The sequence below is a fragment of the Cucurbita pepo genome, chromosome LG11 (assembly GCF_002806865.2).
Source record: "Cucurbita pepo subsp. pepo cultivar mu-cu-16 chromosome LG11, ASM280686v2, whole genome shotgun sequence".
Classification (NCBI taxonomy): Eukaryota; Viridiplantae; Streptophyta; class Magnoliopsida; order Cucurbitales; family Cucurbitaceae; genus Cucurbita; species Cucurbita pepo.
In genome coordinates, this window is record NC_036648.1 from 2,594,575 (window position 1) to 2,617,605 (window position 23,031).

At 37.4% G+C, this 23,031-nt stretch overlaps 5 protein-coding genes and 1 pseudogene across 7 annotated transcripts; 4 read left to right on the forward strand and 2 right to left on the reverse strand.

Annotated features, from left to right (window-relative positions):
- Positions 1–734: 734 nt before the first annotated feature.
- On the forward strand, positions 735–3,203 carry LOC111805139 (purine permease 3-like). The gene is made up of 2 exons (XM_023690048.1): positions 735–1,574; positions 2,731–3,203. The coding sequence occupies exons 1-2, from the start codon at positions 750–752 to the stop codon at positions 3,076–3,078; spliced, it is 1,173 nt and encodes a 390-aa protein (XP_023545816.1). The 5' UTR covers positions 735–749; the 3' UTR covers positions 3,079–3,203.
- Positions 3,158–11,854, reverse strand: LOC111805134 (chaperone protein dnaJ 1, mitochondrial). 3 transcript variants are annotated; one of them, XM_023690042.1, is made up of 21 exons: positions 11,773–11,854; positions 11,395–11,498; positions 11,210–11,312; positions 10,979–11,065; positions 10,765–10,856; positions 10,116–10,199; positions 9,894–9,932; positions 9,611–9,721; positions 9,496–9,537; positions 9,323–9,410; positions 8,992–9,056; positions 8,831–8,893; positions 8,655–8,727; positions 8,010–8,101; positions 7,328–7,399; positions 6,736–6,792; positions 5,592–5,640; positions 5,432–5,501; positions 5,186–5,275; positions 3,709–3,907; positions 3,158–3,472 (listed from the first exon to the last, which is right to left on the reverse strand). In XM_023690042.1, the coding sequence occupies exons 2-20, from the start codon at positions 11,419–11,421 to the stop codon at positions 3,808–3,810; spliced, it is 1,404 nt and encodes a 467-aa protein (XP_023545810.1). In that variant the 5' UTR covers positions 11,422–11,498; positions 11,773–11,854; the 3' UTR covers positions 3,158–3,472; positions 3,709–3,807. The 3 variants fall into 3 exon arrangements, with proteins under 3 accessions (XP_023545810.1, XP_023545811.1, XP_023545812.1); XM_023690043.1 differs by lacking the exon at positions 11,773–11,854 and having other exon boundaries at positions 3,709–3,943; positions 11,395–11,487; XM_023690044.1 differs by lacking the exons at positions 3,158–3,472; positions 3,709–3,907; positions 11,773–11,854 and having other exon boundaries at positions 5,184–5,275; positions 6,753–6,792; positions 11,395–11,487.
- Positions 11,801–13,561, forward strand: LOC111805137 (pentatricopeptide repeat-containing protein At5g27460). The gene is made up of 3 exons (XM_023690045.1): positions 11,801–11,928; positions 12,048–12,324; positions 12,475–13,561. The coding sequence occupies exons 1-3, from the start codon at positions 11,846–11,848 to the stop codon at positions 13,459–13,461; spliced, it is 1,347 nt and encodes a 448-aa protein (XP_023545813.1). The 5' UTR covers positions 11,801–11,845; the 3' UTR covers positions 13,462–13,561.
- LOC111805138 (phosphoribosylaminoimidazole-succinocarboxamide synthase, chloroplastic) lies at positions 13,522–17,231 on the reverse strand. Its single transcript, XM_023690046.1, has 12 exons — positions 16,870–17,231; positions 16,592–16,693; positions 16,304–16,433; positions 15,839–15,931; positions 15,669–15,757; positions 15,478–15,558; positions 14,967–15,056; positions 14,769–14,858; positions 14,650–14,700; positions 14,487–14,533; positions 13,833–13,890; positions 13,522–13,742 (listed from the first exon to the last, which is right to left on the reverse strand). Exons 1-12 carry the CDS (start codon positions 17,191–17,193, stop codon positions 13,683–13,685), a joined length of 1,215 nt encoding a protein of 404 aa, XP_023545814.1. The 5' UTR covers positions 17,194–17,231; the 3' UTR covers positions 13,522–13,682.
- Positions 17,232–18,151: 920 nt separating this feature from the next.
- Positions 18,152–19,328, forward strand: LOC111805891 (annotated as a pseudogene).
- Positions 19,329–20,608: 1,280 nt separating this feature from the next.
- LOC111804882 (dihydrofolate reductase-like) lies at positions 20,609–22,637 on the forward strand. The gene is made up of 6 exons (XM_023689691.1): positions 20,609–21,012; positions 21,097–21,195; positions 21,308–21,349; positions 21,462–21,591; positions 22,169–22,270; positions 22,372–22,637. Exons 1-6 carry the CDS (start codon positions 20,710–20,712, stop codon positions 22,443–22,445), a joined length of 750 nt encoding a protein of 249 aa, XP_023545459.1. The 5' UTR covers positions 20,609–20,709; the 3' UTR covers positions 22,446–22,637.
- Positions 22,638–23,031: the final 394 nt, after the last annotated feature.

The following is a 23,031-nucleotide window of genomic DNA, read 5'->3' on the forward strand; positions in this document are numbered from 1 at the left end:
TTTCGTTAGATGATGAAAGTCCCACATCGGCTAATTTAGAAAATGATCGTGCGTATATAAGTGAGGAACACTATCTCTATTGGTATGAGGCATTTTGGAGAAGCCCAAAGTAAAGTCATGAGAGCTTATGCTCAAAGTGGACAATATCATACCATTGTGGAGAGTCGTGTTCGTCTAACACTTTCGAAGCTCAACGTCCTTTCAATTTCTTAACAACTCTCGTGTAGGGTTTAACCTAAACCTCGACTTAAACCTCGCTTGGCACTCGTTTCCCTCTCTAATCATTAAAAACCATTCAATTTCTTAACAACTCTCGTGTAGGGTTTAACCTAAACCTCGACTTAAACCTCGTTTGGTACTCGTTTCTCTCTCCAATCAATGTGGGATACAGGTGCATCAAACTTTTTTATTAATTAAAAGCCATTCAATTTCTTAACAACTCTCGTGTCTCTGTCTCGTGTATAGGATTAAAATTTAGGGTTTATAATTTAACCTAAACCTATTTTACTTTCAATTCAATCGTTTCAAACATGGGGTTTAGAGGTTAGCTTCTACCATTTTAACTAGAAATCTATTTATGAAGACGGTGACACTCGTCATTCTCGAAAATCCAATTAGAGATATTCAAATAACTCGAGAACTCATCCAATCCAAATCATAGTAGATTGTGAGCTTTATTCGAGTTGTGGGAATTGTAATGATTTGTCCCCACCGATTTGGTGTCCACATTGCTCTGCCATCGTCCATAAATGTCAGCTCCTCTTCCCAATTTCGTCCATTCACAATTCCTCGATCACAACTCTAAAATGCATTCCCAACCCTCAGAATCTTTCGTACACAATCAAACAAAACATGAACAACCAAACCAATCGCCGGACGCCGCCGTCAAAAAGTTCCTCCTCGCCTTCAATTGTGTCTTGATGTCCATCGGCAATTGCGGCGGCCCTCTGATTCTACGCCTCTACTTCATTCACGGCGGCAACCGCGTCTGGCTCTCCAGTTGGCTGTTAACCGGCGGTTGGCCGATTATTTTACTCCCTTTGGTCATTAGTTACTTCCAACGCCGTCGCACTTCCGCTGCCGGAACGACGACGGAGTTCATCTTCATAAAGCCGCGTTTGTTCTTCGCCTCTGCTGTAATTGGCCTTCTCACCGGACTCGATAATTACCTTTACGCTTACGGCGTGGCGCGGCTGCCGGTTTCGACTTCTTCGCTGATTATTGCGTCACAGTTGGCGTTCACGGCTGGGTTTGCGTTTTTGCTGGTGAAACAGAGGTTCACGAGCTACTCTGTAAACGCCGTCGTTTTATTGACGCTTGGTGGGGCGATTTTGGCGTTGCACTCTAGTGGAGACCGGCCGGCCGGAGAGTCGAATAGAGAGTACATCGCCGGATTCTTGATGACGGTGGGAGCGTCGGTGTTGTACGGATTTGTGTTGCCGTTGATTGAATTGACGTATAAGAAAGCGAAACAGAATCTTACATACACCTTGGTGTTGGAAACTCAGTTCGTGATATCTTTATTTGCTACGATTCTATGTACCATTGGAATGCTCATCAACAATGATTTTCAGGTCAGATTTCTATCCAATTTCGAGTATTGTTCGAGTCCCACGATAGATAATTAAGAAGAGATTATAGGTATATAGGAACGCCAGCTCCATTAATACGAGTTTTTTTGAAAAACCAAAAGCAAAATCACGAGAGCTTATACCTAGGTAGACAGTTGGGTTTCCCATTTTGGGCTTGGGCTTCACCGGAAGGTTTTTAAAACGCGTCTGTCAAGGAAGGTTTCCACACTCTAGAAATGTTCCATTCCCCTCTCTAACCTACGTGGGATCTCACAATCCACCTTCCTTCGGAGCCCAACGTCCTTGTTAGCGCACCACCTCGTGTTCATCTTCCTTCGGGACTCAGACTTCTCACTGACACATCAATCGGTATTTGGCTCTAATACCATTTATAACAGCCCAAGCCATTATAACAGTTCAAGTCCATTGTTAGTTAGTAGATATTGTTCTCTTTAGGTTTCGCATCTGCTAAGACCGGTAGCAAACATATATTGTTCTCTTTAGATTTCGTATATGCTAAAACCGCTAACAAATATTGTTCTCTTTGGGTTTCGCATATGTTAAGGAGAAGTTTCCACACCCTTGTAAAATGTTTCGTTCTCCTCCACAGATATGGGATCTCACAGTGTTTCTATGACAATAAGTTGATAATCAATCTTGAAAGATACGAAAGTTAGACAATTTTCAAAGAATATAATAAAAACAATATTTAAATCTATAATTAAATTGACCATAATCTTATAAAGTTTTAACTTGATTCGTGATTCAACATTGTATGAATGGGGATAGATATCCTTATTCATTATTTACTTATTTTGAATAAAAAGGAGAGGTGTTAATCAAAAGGGTATATTTTATTGAATTTTTTAAATTAATTTAGAAAGTTCAATTATTTTAGTTGAACGCGTAGTGATATCTTATCATCTTAGAAGTTGGAGATCTCATCTAAAATGGAATGATTACGTGGGGTCAAACACGTGGTCCAATCCTTGATATTTAAATTACAACTTACCCAATATTACCATACAAGTGTCAACTTTCTATTGGCCAACATCTTTTTTNTTTTTTTTTTTTTTTTTTTTTTTTTTTTTTTTTTTTTTTTTTTTTTTTTTTTTTTTTTTTTTGTGTGTGAAATCTAAAATGATGAACATTGTTACAGGCAATTCCAAGGGAAGGGACAGAATTTGGGCTTGGAAAGACGAAATACTACGTGATATTAGCGTTGAGCACCATAATCTGGCAGTGTTTCTTCTTGGGTGCCGTCGGAGTTATCTTCTACTCTTCCTCCCTGTTTTCAGGTGTAGTAATTGCTCTGTTATTGCCGGCGACGGAGATTCTCGCCGTCATCTTTTTCCGGGAGAAATTTCAGGCGGAAAAGGGCGTCTCTCTGGCTCTCAACCTCTGGGGCTTTGTGTCTTATTTTTATGGCGAGTTTAAGCAAAGCAGCAAGAAGAAGCTGCAGCTACCAAGAGCTCAAGGAAGTGCTATTCAAATTCCCAATGTTTGAAGATTCTGTGTGTAGGGAAGCTACTAGTTTTAGTGATGAACCACTGTCCAAAAATAGCAATAATAAAGAAGAGAATTGAAAATGTATTAATCTCGTACTAATATTTGAGATCAACTCTCCCAAAATCAATCTTTAGTTTGTGGGTCGTTGTGTAATTATTCATAGCAAAAGGCTCAGCCGTGAGAATCTCAAAATGGCTACAGTGCTCAAGTGTTGTGAGTAGTTGCAGAGAATGATGGATCAAACCTACAGAAAGCTTGTGGAGGAAAGAAAAGAAAGACCTTCATTCCACAAGAGATTCAAAGATCGTCCATCACATTGTAATATCTATATAAATTTTCCAAACAAGTGCAACTTGGATAATCTTCGCGAATTTGAAACGGCAACTCGGGTACTGAAAAATTGACCAGCAAACATTAGCAATGGTAAATCAAGTTCACAAGACACAAAAATGAATGAATGAAGGTTGTAACTGTTTGAGCTATGTTCATATTGGCTAATTGATAGGTTATCATCGATAGGACGTCTTTTTTTAAGTAAGCTTATTGCCCGATGACATTCAATTAATGTATTTAAGACTGGTTTCCCCAAATAAACTGGAAAGAAGAAATACCAGAGAAAATAGAATACCTTGTATCTATCTACATTACTTTATTGAATGAATAGGTGGACTTCCCACTTCAACGGTGACCTGCCAAAATATATCCCACTGCCACTTCTGGAGCTTGCTCAGCCCATTGTTTTACTCAGGAACACAGCGAGCAAGATAAGTAGGGACAATTCAATAACAAACTTAGGTTCCCCAACATGGTTAAGAATTTGTTGCCACCTGAAAGTTCAACCAGTAGAGAGCTGCTGATAAAGCCTGTTTTCATTTTAGGATCTTCATTACAATCAGCACAGAAGAGAAGGTAAAGAAGCCATTGAGTAAGAAATGAAATGCTTCTGATTGAAAAAATGTATTAAAATAAAACTTACGAAGTAAAGTGTGGGTTGGGGTGGGGGAAGGGACCTCCGAAAGTTTCTTAATAACAAATTATGGAGATTGAGAATTTGTCTGAAACCATTTCCATATTTTGGGGTTTATTCGTCTCTGCAGAGACGAATTACCTCTCCCTCCTATTACAGTTTGTATACTGGGAGCGAATAAGCTCCATTCCACTCCTTGACCCATGTCCTGAGTCTGCCTATCCCTTGGTGAAGAGCCAACACCCTCCCCTCCCCCTCCCCCCATAGTACATTTTAAAGTATAGTTAATCTAGTTCTCATGCACATAAAAATGGTGAAAAGCATACAATAACGTGGAGCATCAGTCTAATATTCGATTAACACTAAATTTGATGAACTTATATCTTTCACTTAAAAAGACTTAAAGGTCATGTCCCAAGGCCTACCTTGCCCCCATTAAGCTTGTTTTTTACACTCTTGGCAACAATGTTGCTTCCGTTCTTGCTTACATCTTAGCTTACATCTTAGCTTGACAATTTTGTCTGTGTTGGATGATGCACTGTCCTCCTCCTTCCCTCTTGGCTCTTGACATAGCCTAACAGGTGACACTCACATGTCAATACTACTCTTGACTACAACATGGAAATTACAACCTACTCTCTTCTATTACGGTTGTGACACGAAGCATCTTAACAAATGCCAAGTGTTTCAGTAGGTGTGTGTTATGAATGGAGGATTCTATAGATGATGTTGTTAAAAGGAGAGAACCAAAGACCATTCTCACTCCTAATTTCTATTGTTTTGTGCAACCAAAATGAAGAATTTACTATCCATAATTTTTGTAATGGTCTCATCACTCTTGAATAGCAAGATAAAATGTCTCGATTACTCAATTACAGCTTTTTCTCCCTCGCCATGTTAGAGCTATCTTTAATGTGCTTCAAGGTAGTTGCCGCGTCAAGACATAAACTAAGATCCTATGTTAGAATGTCATTAGTTATTTGTTTTAGAAGATTTCTCGCAAGGTTCTAGGAGGACTTAGAAAAGGTGATCGATCTACATATCCTTCGTCAAATGATTAATAAATTAGCATAACAGCAAGAAGGGAGATACAGAATGAAAACATTAGGCATGCAGGGTACATAAGGAGTCAACTGACCAACTTGCTTCATTTGAGTTGTCAATCCCATTCTTTATTTCTTCTTCAGCAAACTCTTCCAAAATGGCACGTTGTCGTTCATTTATTTCACTAAAAAACCATGAAAGAAAACGTGAATCAGTTCATACAGAACCGGCAGCATACTGTTTCAAACCTTCTAGTAAAAATTGTGGACATAACCAAACGGAGATTATCATAATGCCAGAGAAAATATGACGGAGTAGAAAATAAAAAACCAAAACCTACGTGGGAAATTTAATACGGAAGCGCACATATTGATCTCCACGATCAACAAAAAGTCCATGTTTTGGCAATCCTGGACCAGTTCCACGGTTAGGTATTCTGGCTTTTCCCTTTTCTTTTCTTAAATCAAAGTTCTACGAAAAGATGGGGTGAAAAGGCATACCTTTCCCTCTCAGTATTAAGAGCTGTCCCGGCTGAACGCCTTTTGGTATCTGATTCAAGAATAAAAGCAACGTCAAGTGAGTTTAAAACTTTAAATTGCATTTATCGTGCTCACTATTTATTTTCGTGAAAATTAAATGTATAAGTAATAACTTCGAAATTGATTGGTCTTCTAATTAGTGCATCTACAATTTAAGGTACATTTTAATAACACAATTTATCCTACACAAGTAAACTGATACTAAAATAGCNAAAAAAAAAAAAAAGAGACCTAAGAGTATTACCCGCTCTCTTGGTAACTTAAGAACCCTAGCTAATTGATCTAAGAACTCTCATGAACCTCTCATAGATGTGCAAACTCCTATATCACAAATGCTAAAACCCCTCAATCAAAATGACTTCATCCCGAATGATTGTAAATCTTGGGATTTTTATCTAACAATCTTAGCCAAAAAAGATTAGCAAGAAATGGAGATGCACAAGTCAGCACACCACAATCTCTTATCCATGGCATTAGACAAAGTAAATCTCTCCAATTTAGCCATTAAACTTTAAACAAAGCCATCCTTCAACCTCCAGATCATAGCAATCCTGTTGGAAGTCAAATCCCACGACTCTGAGAAATAAACTTAATATTACCGAAGCGAAAAGTTTATGGAGTCCAAAAGGGCAAGTTGAACTATAAGAAATATTTTCATAAATTATCCACAGATCCAACCAAAAGACTTCGGCTGTGGAGAAGCGGGGCAGCAACTAGAGGCTTTAGATCATCTTATTGTACTCGAAGTCCGTCTAACCCAAACTTACTCACAACAACTGGCTGGAAGCAAGGATCCAATGCGATACGGGACTCCAATAGTTTTGATTTTCCTTTCATTTTGGAGTTGTGTTTCTAACAGAATTTTGCAATTTCTCTCCTTACTCGATACCGTCCAATTGGATTGTCATTGTGAAATACTGTTCTTGAAAATTTGGTCCTCTTTGGCGCAACAATAGCATTTTTCTTAAAAGGAAAAGTCCTAAATATACCATGTTTTCCTTTACTCTCTGAGTTCAGATTTCTTGTAGTTGCAAGCTATTTTGAAATAAAGGAAAACAACTATGTAAGAAAAAGAATTGATAAGAACAATGATTTTAAGCATTACATTTATTTCTATCTTGCCTGACAACGTTGGAACCTCAACCTTGCCACCAAGAATAGCCTGAAAGAGTAATTTGAAGCCAAATTTGATGAATATAGAATTTATTGACAAAGGTAAGAGCAATTAATGAATAACACAATAAAAATAATAAGTAATTAACTATTGTACAAAAAATAAAAACAAGATAAAAAAAATGAGAAGGAACTCAAAAGAAGAAACAATTCCCGCAGAGAGACAAAAACCCCGACAATCCCACGAAATAACTCTCATTTCTTTTAATAATTTGAAAATGGGCACGATGGATAGCAAGTATGGCGTACTGCCATAAGACAATATGAGAAAAAGATGTTTACTTAGAGACAATTAGTAAGGAGCAATAACTTATAAGCCAGTGGAGGGAGGTGATTCCAAATTTCTAACCAGCATAAAGGTCAAATCTATAAAGATTGAATAGAGAGAAAAAAGTAATCAGAAAAATGCATGACAAGTGAGCAGATTCGGTTGACCGGAGAAAAACTACCACAACTAATGAAAAGCATATCCACTCGAGAAGAAATATAGACATTCAAACTCCAGTAAGGATTTGATTTCTCACTTGAGTAAAGCTGACATTAGAATCCACATAAATGTCCACACCATCCCTCTTAAAGACACGATCTTCAGCAACCTAAAACATTGAAAAAATAATATTAGAATATTAGGGAAAATGGCTATCCCTTTATCAATCTAGCGATTTGACATTCATGACTAAAAACACCAAAGAAACCAATTCCATTAAAAGTAAAAAGGAAATCATGCGAAGAGCACATAATAACACATTGCCCTTATTTAAATTGAACTCAGTACTAAATAGAGATCGTTTGTACATGGCATGAGAAGAAAATTGATCGTGGAAATAATGAAAACAGTTCAAAAGTACTTTTCTTTAAAAAATAAGAAATCTATTATTAAGAAATATAGCCACAAGGTATTTAATAAAGAACAAGTGAACAATCAAAGATCAAACACAAGTTATTTATTTTCATATGAAACAAAGTTTTAGTTTAGATGATGAAGTTCCAAAAGGTAGCTATCAGTGTGTTTACAGAAAACAACTCCAATATGAGATTCAAATATAAGTTAGTGGATCGCAACATTCTTGAAGGGCTTAGTTCTCTTGAAACAGGGAGAAGGAACAGGTGGTCACATTGAGCATAGTTAGTAAGTCATGTGCAAGTGCATTTACAAGGACAGACATTGCTAAAGTAAGCTGAAGGAAAATATAAGTGAGTTTTTGCCTTCAATTTAATAATCAAGTTGCCAGATTGACTTTCTCGTCCACCGCTACTACCAGCTTCTGGCACACGAATGGTATCTCCAGAATCAACCCCTAATGCATTACAATAATTATAAATATTAAAAAAATATATTCTACATGAGAATAAAACATTACGAAGTTTCATGTACTCTGTGAGTTAAAAGTTGTTCATGTAAGAATACAATTGAAGAACACTAAAGAGTAAAATTCTTGTGAACAATTCCAATATAACCTAACAACTTAAGTTTATGGACATCACATTCAAGTTTAAGTCATTGCAGTATCTCATTCTCTCCTTGATTCAAATATAATACCAACACAAGCGTGTTTCAAGTAACAAAAAAGAAACAAATTTTACAGAATTAAAAAAAAAAAAATTCTAATAAGTAAATTAAATCTAATCTAACAACTTAACCTTTTGAAAAAAAAAAAACGTTTACGAAATTAAAGCATTTTAAATTGATAGCTGACAAGTAAAATAAATTATAGCCGAATCAAATTAATTGAATTCAAGTAGGCTTATCTAAAGTGTTGCAGTTGCCCAACAAATTCTACATAATATATCGATCATGTTCTATTTCATTCAATATGCAACATGATAAACAATCAAGTGGTTAGGACCAACCAGCAGGTATGGTAACTGTGACCTCCTTGACACCCGCCACAACCCCCATTCCCCTGCATTCCACACATAATTCCTGAAGTATACCAAAAAAGAAAAACAAAGAAATAAATCATTGAAACAAGATTGGAAAGGAAAAAGATCTAAAAGAACTAAAATCTTTGAAGTATACATCAAACCTTAATGATTTGACCCGATCCTTTGCAAGTGGTGCATGTTGATGTAAATGGAGGAATAGTAACCTGATGATTAAACTACTCAAATCTGAAAGAAAATAGCATGAAAATTGACAAAGCATTGTTCCCGATTTGCACGTAATTTATGATTTGAAGGCACTTACTCTACCTAAACCTCTGCAAGTAGGGCAACTTCTTTTCGTTGCATTTACTGGAAAGCCACGCCCATCTAAAACAAAGACCAAAGGCCACAAACTTAAAAGAGGAAACAAAATTGCTAAAACTCTTCTATTGCTTGAGAAATTAACTGGGGGTAAACGCAAGGCAAATAGATAAAAACTACAATTCAAGCAATCATCAATTAGCAATCAGCAACCATAACATTTTGTGTGTGTGTGCATGTGTGTCTATGTAATCCACACTTTTTCATTAATTGGTATGACGTATTTAGATCTCAACATGACTTGAGTTTTGCAGACAACCAGGCTTACTTACAGCAAGAATCACAGGGAACCATAGCATCAAAGGACAAATGCTTTGTGCATCCTTTAGCAGCTTCTGTAAAAGATAATGACAGGGCAACCTACAAAAAATCAAGCATATTACATGGTTTGTATTAGAAATTTAGGAGAACTGAGTAAAATAAAAATTGGGCACAAACTAAAAACCTGAATATCTGAGGCAAAACGGCTGGTCTCATGTTCAAAGATCTGTGAAGCATCAAAATACTTTAAAACTTCCAATTCAATTGATGAGTAGGAATAAGAGGTTAAAAGCAAGTACCTCAGAGAAAATCTTTTGAAATGAGTCAGAAAAATGGGTTCGATAAGTATAGCTAAACCCATCTGCGTCACCAGTACCAAAACCTGCATTTTCAAATTCTCCACCGCGCCTCTTCAGCCACATAGATATACACAGTACAAACAAGTCAGCAAAAAGCAAACAGCTATCTTCACTTATCCATAAAAGTTATCGTTAACAATAAAACAAATAAACAAATAAGAAGAAAAGTGGGACAGGATGCAGAAGCTATAGAATATTTCTCTAGTAATTTAGGAGTTGCCACCTGGTCATATTGGGATCTCTTCTCAGAATCCTGTAGAGTCTGAAATTTCCAAAAAAAGAAAAAATGAATCTGCCGTAGGTATTGAACGTAAGGGGCTAAAGGAAAAGCAATTTTGTTAGTTAATAGTACAAAACTATAGAATAAAAATATTTGGCTAGTGAAAAAAACAAACATCCACAGGAAGGAGATATGGAAGACTTAAAACCAATGACACCAACAAACCTCATAGGCTTCTCTTATCTCCTGAAATTTCCTCTTGGCAGAAGGATTGTTCTTGTTTGCATCCGGATGGTACTTTTTGGCCAACTGCACAATATAAGCAATAATTAAAATTTTAGCAGGTGAATGCGAGCCAAGAGGTATCTGTTGAAAAGAAAAGGCATATAATAGGTGACAAGAAATGTGGCCACTGCATTGGTTAACAACACAGAATTTTCATCAATCTTATTAGGCCATGGATATGTGTAGTGCAACAAAAGGTACAGATAACGAAGAATAAATAATAAGTGACCCGTTTTGGTTCGTAACAGTTCCATAAAAGTAGTTTAGTCTTTGTCACTAAAATTATTCAAAGAATTCAGTAGATATTTTGAATAAAGATTTAAGACTAAGACAAAACAAGCATAAAAGTTTAAAAACCCATAGAAATCAGCTATTGATGAATAGAATGCATAAAACACACAAATATATTAGAGATTTGCTTCGCACACTGAAGGCAATGGCATAGTTGAGAGGGAAGCTTAAAATTATAGAGAACATAGGCGAGTAAGGTAGCAACTTTGAAAAAAAAATATATATGAAAGGGGAAACTTAAAATTACAAGAAGTTACAATCACATTCCCTTCATATTCGATTTCATTGATCCACTCACCGCATGGTATGCCTTCTTAATCTCTTCTCGACTGGCATTGTGTTGAACCCCGAGAATTTCATAGTAATCTCGTTCAATAGAATGACATGAACCTAGAGACATGCACAATGATAAAGTCCGGATGAGCAAGATTTCAATACTACCTTAAATATTAGGTACATTTACTGAATTAAACAGTCATTAGGGCTGCAGGTAATGGAAGAGAAGGAAACACCTGTGGCATGTATGAAACATCTACTCGCCGGAAATCCTGTGGCGAAGTCAGGAGCTTTACCGACGGCAGAAGAACATGATTGCAACGCTGATTCACATTTAGAGCCCGAAAAGCAAATCAACAAAACAGAAAATAAAGCTCAGATGGTCAGGACAAAAAAGAATGGAAGAGAGAAAGAAGAAAGAAATGGTGAACTCGTCAATCCTTCAGCTGAAGGTGGCAAGGAATTACCTCGAGCACAAGAAAAAAATTGGCGTAACGATGAAACTTTTCCGAGCGGGAGCCGGGGATCAATGGACGACCCTCCTACAGATGAGAGTAATTGCCGCCGGCACTACATTTAATAGTATTAGCAACGTCGATAAAGAGCAGCGATGAAGACAATTGATCACAAATACTGATACGTGTAAACTCACCAGCCCTAGCCAGCCGAGGCGTTTCATAACGAAGCAAAATCGCAGTAAACGCGCAGAAATGCAACTATTGATCACGAGAACTTATATGTAATAAGAAATCAGAACTGCATCAACCGGTTAAACAATTAGATGCTAATGTGAGAGAAGACAAATCGAATGAACTCGAACGACAGAAACGAAAGAAATTCGCCGGTCGCCGGCAAAGTACGGTGTTCCGTGCTCCCACAGACCGGGCCTCTGGAGGTTTATTGGGTTATTTTATGTTATGATCGCTCGGTAATGGTATGGGGATCGCTTTGTTGGGGTTCAAGTCTAACAAATATCGAACGGCGCTGATGAATAAGGCGTTGTGTCGCCGGTTTAGGGCAATATTTATACCTTCGGTTTTTTTGGACCCACAAAAGGGCAGACCATTGTATACCTTTGTGCCAATGCGCACACAAAGCAATCGATGACTCGGTGGCTCGGCGCTTCAGAGGTCGCCGCTCGAACGAACTCGGTGATGAAGACGACTCTCCGCTCCGGCACCGGACGGTAAGCCCTGTACTTTTACCTCTCTGTTTTCCTAGCTACCATTACAACAGCTCCGAGTTTCATCGTTTTATTATCCACTTCTGATCTGAACCAAAAAGCTGTTGATTCCATAATTACAGAATTCATTTTCTTCTCCGAGCATGGAGGCCTATATCGTCACATACTTCGCCAGTCGACTCTTCGGACATCATTTCTGCCGTATCTCCCAAAACCCTACAAAAAGGTGGCGACAATGGCAACTTCAAGCAGGACTTTATGAAGCTCAAGTCACCTCGGAGTAGCGTGACCACCGTACTTCAGAGTGGTAACTGTGAAGCTCAAAGAACCTCAATCACTAAGCTCCGGCGTGTTGTCAAGAAGCTCTGCAAATCGAAGCGCTTTGAGCGTGCGCTAGAGGTTGGCAATTAACAGTTTGGAAATTGAAATTGAAATTGAAATTTCTTCATTTTATCCCAATGGAAGAACAGAATCATGATCACAAAGTAATGCATCTCACTGTATAATTCATAGGTTTCTTATAAAATTGCTATACATTCTTACATTCAGGTACTAATGTTGATGGAAACTCAAAATAAGATCCGTATGTCCCCGGCTGATCATGCTCTCCGATTGGAATTGACCATCAAACTGCACGGTTTGCTGAAAGCTGAAGAACTCTTCAATCAATTGCCCAACATAGCCTCTCAGAAAGCTTCATCTCTCCTTCTTCTTCATGGTTATGTCAAAGAGAAGAACACAGAGAAAGCTGAGGCTTTCATGGCGAAGCTAAAGGGCTTGGGACTGGTTGTGGATCCGCATCTTTACAATGAGATGATGAAACTGTATGTCGCCACATCTCAAAATGAGAAAGTTCCTCTTGTCATAAAGGACATGAAGCAAAATCACATACTGAGAAATGTTCTCTCCTACAATCTTTGGATGAATGCTTGCAGTGAGCTATATGGGGTTAGGTCAGTGGAATTGGTGTATGAAGAAATGCTGAGTGATAAGAATGTTCAAGTGGGATGGAGCACTCTGTCTACCCTGGCTAAAGTGTATACACAGGCAGGCCTTGTTCACAAAGCGTTTGCAGCCTTGAAAGCTGCAGAGAAGAAGCTATCCTCAGGTAACAGGCTTGGATATTTCTTCTTAATTACATTATATGCCACTTTGAACGATAAGGAGGGAGTTCTTCGAGTTTGGACAGCTAGTAAAGCTGTAAGTGACAGACCCACTTGTGCCAACTACATGTGTATATTGCTATGTTTGGTGAAGCTAGGAGATATCCATGAGGCAGAGAAAATATTTCAGGAATGGGAGCTCGATTGTCGTAATTATGACATTAGAGTCTCCAACGTTCTTCTGGGCGCATATGTGAGGAATGGATTGTTAGAGAAGGCCGAGTCGTTACATATGCACACATTAGAGAGAGGTGGTACTCCAAATTATAAGACATGGGAGATTCTCATGGAGGGATGTGTGAGAAGCCAAAACTTGGACAGAGGTATTAATTTTCTCAAGAACGATTTTGCTGGGTTGAAATGTCATGATTAAAGTCTTATCATTTTTCTTTTTTGGTCGATTCAAGTATAGTTAGGTAGATAAAGTACGAACTAAAAGAACATCATATATTTCACGAGTTTTCATTATTCAATCTCTGCAAGTTGCATCCATGCTACATGGAACACAGCAGGCACCACACAGGGTAACCAAAGTTTGTCGAGTTTATTAATGTTGATAACTTAGCTTTAGCTACCAAGTACCAATCTCTATGATCATTTTAATGCTGCCAGTGCCGATTTCACGTTTCGTGATATACGATCATGTAATGGTTCCTGCATAAACCCAAAAATAGTCAATACCATCAACCATATGGTTTAAGACATAACTAATACACAGACCAGTTTATAATGAAATATATCTACCTCTAACGATGGCACCTCAAATTTTGATTTGGTTATTGTCTCGTACAAGAAGATATATCTGCCATCATGAACAAGAATACGGAGTCAATAGTTAGGAATGGATCTGTAACAGTCCAAACCTACCGTTAGTAAATATTGTCCTCTTTGGGCTTTCCCTCGTGCGCTTTCCCTCAAGGTTTTAAAACATGTATGCTAGGGAGAGGTTTTCACACCCTCATAAGGAATGCTTTATTTTCCTCTCTAATTGATGTGGGATCTCACAATTCACCCCCCTTGGGGACCAACGTTCTTGTTGGCACACCGTCCAATGTCTAGCTCTGATACCATTGGTAACAGTCCAAGCCCACCACTAGCCGATATTGTCCTCTTTGGGCTTCCTCTCAAGATTTTAAAACGTGTTTGCTAGGGAGAGGTTTCCACACCTTTATAATGAATGTTTCGTTCTCCTCTCCAACAGACATGGGATCTCCCAAGCTCACAAAGAGGTTTGTGAGGTATAAGAGTTGAGAAGTCATAAAAGCTCAAGAAATACAGAGAAGCCTTTTGCAACTTAGTCCCCAAGGTCTGAATATGTAGAATGTAGCTTGTTTTCCTAGCCGTTCTATTTGTATAAATGAAAGGATCGAATAACGTCGAGGAAAATAAAATACATACCTCCATGACAGTTCACGTACAAGCTCTTCAGGAGCATCAGGGAGAACCTGAACATATTTCACGAAACTATGAATGATATTTCAACATCCAAAGGCAGTGCAAATGGCATAAGTAATAATTAATAACTTCATCAAATAGTTGAGAGAAAATATCAAGACCATACCTCATCTTCATATGGATTGCAATTATCCTTGAACCACAGCCTCAAGAATTCCTATACGGATAATGTAAAGTTCATAAACTAATGCAGATGGTACTAAAATATGCAAACAGAAAACGCACCTTATCAACATTTTCAGGCTCGAGGCCGTTTTGAAAGCGTTCCTCATAGGACTGTGCAATCCAGTATCTGCTTGAATCAGGTGTATGCACCTTGAATTGCAAGTAGGGAAAGAATCATCTCTTGTAATAATGACTCAAATATTTACATAAATTAGCAATAGATGTGAAGTCTAGAAAAAGTTAGAAAGTGTATTGAACCTCGTCAATTAAAAGAATAGATCCATCCTCTCCCTTTCCAAATTCATACTTTGTGTCGACCAGTATCATACCATGCTCCAAAGCCACTTTCTGAAATATCAAGATTGGAGAGTATTAAAATTACTTCTTTGGCCACTATGAAAGACATTGTGTAACAGCCCAAGCCCACCGCTAGCAGATATTGTCCTCTTTAGGTTTTTACTTACGGGTTTCCTCTCAAGGTTTTAAAACGCGTCCAATAGGCGGAAAGGTCTCCACACCCTTATAAGGAATGCTTCGTTCCCCTCTCCAACCGATGTGGGATCTTACACATTGTGTATTGGGAAATGACTTCAAGGGCCAATTAGATTGCTTATTCAAACTTTCAACATAATGTCAGCACCAAATCCACTTTAAAAGGTAAAACATGAGGCCATATTGTAAACAGGTATAGTCAGAATTCTTGCAAAAACATCACTCCAATTAATTTGCCTCCAGACGAAAGATGGAAACTGTAACAAAACGAAGTTACCTGCCCGTACTCGAACAAGCTTAAAGCCTTTCTACTTGCTTCTTCATAATCAGCTCGACTCATCAGGCCCCTTTCAATGATCTGCAAAGCTAGCATGTATGTAAACAACACAAGTAATTTGACTGGAACATAAAATATAAGCTAATTAAGAAAATGCCTAAAGCCTACAAGCTCATAGCAGAAGGGTATACCTCATCTGGTGTCACAGGAACGTCATGAGTATCAGCCTTGGTTGTTGGAGTAAGTATATGGGAAGACAGCTTTTGGTTCTTAACCAAGCCTATTATAGTTGAGAGGCGATTACGTGGATCAGTCAGAGAAATTTTGAATGGGAAGAGACAAAACGATAAAGAAAACATACCCTCTGGAAGAACATTTCCACAGTAGTTTCGCACCCCGTTCTTATACACCGTCCATAATGATGTATCCGTGCTTCCAGTGACAAACCCTCTAACTACAATCCAGAAGGTGATGACCATATTACACCATGGAATCATGGGGACACATCCATTTACAAAGACATAAAATGAAGATGAAGAACACTAAATTTATCAACAACTATACACCCCTAAAAAGGAAAATTCAACAACTTCAACACAGAGTATCTTTTCCTTCCAATAACTGGGAAAGTTGCAACATTGTCAGTTGACTCCCTGTGTTATTCCATAGTCAGCAAACTGATGAACTAACAAAACATCCTTCCCTTTAGTTTCTTTGTCCTATATTTCTTCAGCTGTTTCGTTTTTTCACATTGCCATGTTCTATAGTTACTAATGCTCAATTCAATCCAAATGGAAAGGATGCTGAGAATTCCATAATGACTCACCAACGAACTCAACGGGAAAAACTGAACACTTTTTTGCAATCGTGACATTCTTATCCGGCACTGACACAACTGCATTTGAAGTGATGTGCTGTGTTCTGTCAAACCACCATAAGCTGGTCTCATTAAGAACCTGAACGATGTAGAACAAGAGAAATTGGGAGCCAAGAATTAAAAAACTAAGAACAAGTCGATACCCATCCTAACTATATACAACCAATTCCCAATCCCAACAGTGATTTGCCTCATAATCAGTAAGGAATTCTCAGTATCAGTAAAGAACCTCCCTACCTGACCCTTAAAGGGTATGGAAGCAAGAACTCTATCGAACGCACTCTGTCGATCAGTTGTAACCAAAATAAGATAATCTCCATAGTCATATATATCTCTCACCTGCACAGTGGGAAACACTGGTAAAATCACTAAGTTTCGGTCACTATAAAGCAAAAGAGCTCTACAATCTCGCACTCTTAGTTAATCAGTTCTTCTCCAGCAACCAAATAAGAAACAGGCATCACCCATTCAAAAAATGTAAAAAGGAACCTTATTCCGATTCAGCTAAAGATCACCTTGCCCCTGGTTTTGGACTTAATCCCCGGAACCGTCAAGTGGAGATTCGTCTCAGATAGACAGTTGAACAAAGACTTGTCTATGGCGCCGACGATCTCCTCTCTACGATCCCCTTTAATCAAAGCATCCAAGGATATATTACGCGGCGAATCTTGACGGTGGCTCAGGCTCGCCTTCACCGGAGACGAAGAAGAGGCGGCGGAGAGCATCCTCAGCCTCGTTTTGCCTCTGCCGAGGGAGACTGTAGTGAAAGACGAAATGGAGAATGGGAGCTTGACAGCAGGGGTTCTAGGAGTGTGGATACCAGTCATAGGGCGAGCCATTCTTCCCTTGAGGTGATCGGATTCCGCTTTGGTTCGAAAAGCGGCGACTTTATATGGTTGCGGAGAGCTCGAGAGCTAAGCTCGTCTTCCGTTACGAACCGACCCTTTGGGCTTTCAGATGGGCTGAAAGATGGCCCAATGGGTCGAATGAAATCGTTGTGGGCCCTTGCCCATTTCCGGTAAACTTCTTGTTTATAAATTTAAAACCTAATTTAAACCACACAAAATTATGATGATTAATCATAATTTTATTTAAATCATAATTAAAGTATTTAATTATTTAAATAATTTTCATCGATGGCCATAATTTTATTTCAAAAAAATTGTAAATTTCAACATTTTAATATAATTATTATAATATTTAGATGTGATTATTAAAAAGAGTTAATTATAATGTAATTAAGCTAATTAACGTTTCATTAATTACTCAAATTAATTATAATGTATTTAGATGCGTATATTTTTTAATGTGAGGATTAAAAATTAAATAATTATACGTGGAGTAATTAGACAGAAATTTTTACGAACTTCTTATAATTTGGCCGGCACAACAACGACATACAGGTTGAAAAAAGTCTAAATCAAAATTGTATATGGCAATGGTTCTTCGGATCGATCATAGATTCTTGACCTCGTCGTTTGGCTTCTCGAAGATTGCTATCCTACCTAATAGGCTGGATGTGACTTCCCTCAGTTTAGTTTGGATGACATAGCCTGTCACGGAAGTCCCGATGAGGACAATAGTTCGAGAGTTCACTCGAAACGAGACGGCACCATTTTGTGCAAAGCAACGAGATTTGACTGTCTATCATCGGATGACTTCTTGTTGAGCGGACTTAATGTTATTTTGAAGAGTCAATAGAGCTATGACCGAACCCATTACTCTAATGAGTCTAGCTATTTAATTAAGGTTGGTAGAAATGGCTTTAAAAGAGCAGCTAGCGATTCAAAGAGAATTTCAAGCATGGGCAGCGAGAGTAGAATTCAAAGAAAACCTAGAATTTTGTGCCTTCATGGCTTCCGAACCAGTGGAGCAATCTTGAAGAAGCATGTCGAGAAATGGCCGACTTCCGTCCTCAATCGATTCGATTTCCATTTTATGGACGCTCCATTCCTTTCCAGAGGAAAATCCGAAGTCGAAGGACTTCACGATCCTCCCTATTTCGAGTGGTTTCAATTCCACGAGGTTCACAAATCGCTCTTCCTTTTCAATTCTCTGCAATTTCACAACTCGATATCGATCGATTCTATTTCAGGACACGGCCGATTTTGCAAATGTCGTGGAATGCCTTCAATTCATCGAGAATCACATGCTCGAGCACGGACCATTCGACGGACTACTCGGCTTCTCACAGGTAACAATTGATCCGAATCAATTTCTGAGTTGAATGATTTCACATTTGAAACTCTTCGATCGCGAACATTTTCAGGGAGCGGCGTTGGCGGCTCTACTACCGGGATTTCAAGCGAAGGTAAACACTCCGGCCGCTTGGCCTGGCTATTGTTGTAAATCTCTGTTTCAATTTTCCAGAATGAAATTGAATCGGTTGCGGCAGGGTGTGGCGCTGACGAGAGTCCCTAAGATTAAATTCGTAATCATCATCAACGGTGTGAAACTGGAATCGCCATCTCTGGACGCTCAAGAAGCCTACGCCTCATCCATCGCATGCCCCTCCCTTCATTTCTAAGTAACTTCCACGCATTGTTTTTGCCTTATTCCATTTCTGTTCATTTTGTTCGCTGAAAGGATCTGTTGTTGTTGTGGTTGGCAAGGTGAGGAAGACTTCTTCATGCCTAGTGGATTGCAGCTGCTGGAATCATTTGTTGAACCATTTGTAATCAATCATCTCAAAGGCCACGCAGTACCTAAGCTTGGTAATCTTCAATTCATTCCTCAAATATATACATCCTTATGCCTCTTCTTATGGTAATTTAGATATTGTATAATTTCCTTTTTCAGATCAAAAAAGTTTGAAGATTATGGAGAATTTCATAGACAGGATTTCAAAGTTATGATCAGCTCAAAACTAAAATAACAGTGAGATGATAGAATACGAAACCTCTAATAAACTTGATCAAAAGAATACATCTTAATTAGATGTGTTATACTCTCCGATAATAATAATAAAAATAAAATGAAGCTATATATTTAATAACCGTCTATATTTTTCCAAACTTATTGCTTTTTTTTCTTAGTTCAACACCATGTGAATTGGAAAATTCAAACTTTTCTTAAATTCTTGATTAATCATTACAAGAAAAGTAAAATTCAGATTATCTAGTTGTCAAATATCTCAAGACAATAACACTCCGAAATTTGAATCACTTCACGAGCAATATCAAATAATTCTAAACATACAACTTAAACTAAACACAAATGTTCTTTTTAATGCAATTTTAATGTCTATTTTCAAAGATAACATACGCTCTGATTTTATATAGTCTCAAAATTAAAACCATTTACACTGAAGCATTCTAAAAATTAACTTTTAAATTTTATGGAGATAATTAGCCACTTTGTAAATAAACCTTAAAATATAATAAAAAAAATATCATAACTCTAAATTATCATACGCCAAAAATTTGTAACCATCTGAGAATAAATGATTTTTTTTACGTGACATGAATTATATTAACACGTCATTATTTGAAAATAATAACAAATCTATGTATTGATGTAAAATTGAATATTACATATACACTCTTATACCTAAAATAAATAATTACTTAATCCACTTAATATAGTAAATTTAAGTATTAGCTGTCAAGGTACTCATTAACTGGCTGGATGCTTGAAAAATAATAGTAACTAATAAATGTTACTTTTAAATACCTTCAAATCCACTTAATCCTTTGCATTCAAGTAACTTAAAACAACCTTTATTACAATTTTTTAAATATGAGAATATTCTTGTAATAAATTTATTGCTATAAATGATGCATTCTATTATGAACCTTAAATCAATGACATTATTATAAAATATTTTCACCGTACATATTAGGCTGTCATACACGCAATAATATCCTTACTTTATAAAATAAAATAAAATTTTAAATGAAATCTTAAATTAATCGTTTTATTAATCAACCTCTTAATCTTTCCATTAAACTTCAGCAATTCATAATTATTTTCCCTTAATTCAACTTAAAATAAAATCAATCCATTAAAAAATATATTTTCCACTATTCATTTATTTGTTATTTTACGAATAAAAAAAAATCTCATAAGGGATAAAACGCGGCGTTTATTTATTTATTATTTTAAAAGTATTCATTTTTTAGAGGAAAAAAGCCCAAGTCCAGGCCCAAGACCAAGCCCAAACCCAAGCCCAAATTGTAATATAGTGCATTTTATACCGAAAATACCCCTATCAAGTGCGCGTCTCTTCCCCAAAAAAAAAATTGAATACTCGCGCGTCAGCACATTCGTCCTCGGCGTTTCCCATGTTTACAACGAGTCTCTATTATGAAGCTACCCAGCGAGGAGGGAGGAAGGGCCTAGAAAATGGGGTTTAAATGAGTTCGCTCTCCCCTCTCCTCTGCTCACCAATTTCGAAATACAGATCTCCGGAGTTTCATTTACAGAGAATTCCAATCATGGGAACCGACGGTGAAATCCGAAGAAAACCTAGATTTCTTTGCCTCCATGGCTTCCGAACCAGTGGAGCAATCCTCAAGAAGCAGGTCGGAAAATGGCCGGATTCTGTCCTTGAACAACTCGATCTCGATTTTCTCGATGCTCCATTTCCTGCCGAAGGCAAATCTGACATCGAAGGAATTTTTGATCCTCCCTATTTTGAGTGGTTTCAATTCAGTCCAGTACGACTGCTTAACCCTAATTTCTTCCGAAAATCTCAAACTCTCGTTTATTTTGTTTGTTTATTCTCTCTTCTTCCATTGTAGGAATTTACAGAGTATAGGAATTTCGATGAGTGTCTCTCGTTCATTGAGGATTACATGCTTAAGCACGGACCATTCGATGGATTCCTCGGTTTCTCACAGGTAATTTTCTTTTTATTTTTCCTAATTAGCCAAACGGAGCTTAATCGAGTATCAATTTGTTGATGAACTTCGTTGAATTTCACAATTTCAATCTCTTCGCAAACAATTTCAGGGGGCGATACTATCGGCCGCTCTGCCGGGACTTCAAGCGAAGGTAACCTAACAGCAGCCTGCTGCTATTACATTACAAATCCATCTGAATTCTCCAAAATAAACGTTAAAAATGAAATCGAGGTTTTGACGCAGAGGTGCATTAATTGTTGCAGGGTATTGCACTGACGAAAGTCCCCAAGATCAAATTCGTGATCATCGTCAGCGGTGCGAAATTCAGATCGCAATCTGTGGCTGAGAAAGCTTACTCGTCAGCCATTGGATGCCCATCCCTCCATTTTCTAGGTACCTCCTCCACATGGCGTTTGTCCTTTTTTGAAAGTAGTTTCGAATATAATGATTCTTTACATCGTTGCTTTGAAAACAAACAAGCCACCGAGCGCATAATTTTAGGCATTTAGTTTTGGAATTAAATAAGAGCTCGTCTTAATTCCTTGAATTACGTCCTAGGAGTCGAACAATCCATCATATTTTATGTATCAAAATAATTATAGACAGTTGACAATTCAAATTAAGGAGGTTGTTACGAATGTATTATTAAAAAATGTGAATGGACATTGGACAATACTTCGATTGGTCTTTTTTTCAGAAATAAGAGAATCAAATCCCTAAATTCTTAGGTGGGTATCACTTTAAAACTCCAAATAGCTCAAAACTTTACTAATTGAATCAATTTAGACATCCAATCCATTAGAGACTTTCATTTTAAAGCCATTGATGCAAGAGTTCTTAAGATGCCATGATTTGATATTGTCCTTTGATTATATGAAATGTTTAGATTCTTGCATTTAAAATTTGAAATAAATTAATCAAGTTCTAGAACCTGTGTGTGAAATGCTGAAAAGGGTTATCATGGTGGCAGGTAAGGAAGATTTCTTGATGCCCCACGGACAGAAGCTGCTGGAATCATATATAGAGCCAGTAGTAATTAATCATCCTAAAGGCCACACAATACCAAGACTAGGTAATAATATACAATTTCAACTCATTTCACTTTTCCATGCTTAAATACATATTTTCTTAATTTCTGATGCTGATTTAATTATCTCAACTTTATATTTTCAGATGATAAAGGTTTGGAGGTTATGGAGAGTTTCATTGAGAAGATTTCAAAGATGTTGGATGAGGCAGAAGAATAATAGTGTCTTAAAAGTCGCATTGGACTATCAATTATGCAGCCTTAGCCTTAAACAATGATGGAGCTAATTGTATAGTTCATTCGGTGTATTTTATCTTAAATATTTCAAAACTATTCTCTCCTTATATTCCATCAAGTGTCACACATCATTAATCTTACACACAATTAAGTAATTTTTCATAATTTCTGGATCTGTCTTGTGTATAATTATTTATCTTTTATGGTTCGAGGGTTTATGGTAAATTCGACCCAAGTTAGATACGAATTAGTTTAGAATTTTCTTACCGGTAGACTTATATAACATTTCAAGCCTACATTGTCTACTTTTGCTCATTATGTATCGTTGCTAGTAGATATTGTCTGCTTTGGCCCGATATGTATTGTCCATTCTCCAACTGATGTAGGATATCACAATCCACTCCCTTGGAGGCCTAGCATCCACTAATAGATATTGTCCGCTTTGGTCTGTTACGTATTACCATCAGCCTCACGGGTTTAAAACGTGTTTGCTATGAGGAGATTCTCACACCCTAAGGAATGTTTCCTTCGCCTCTTCAATCGATATGGGGTCTCACAATCCACCCCCT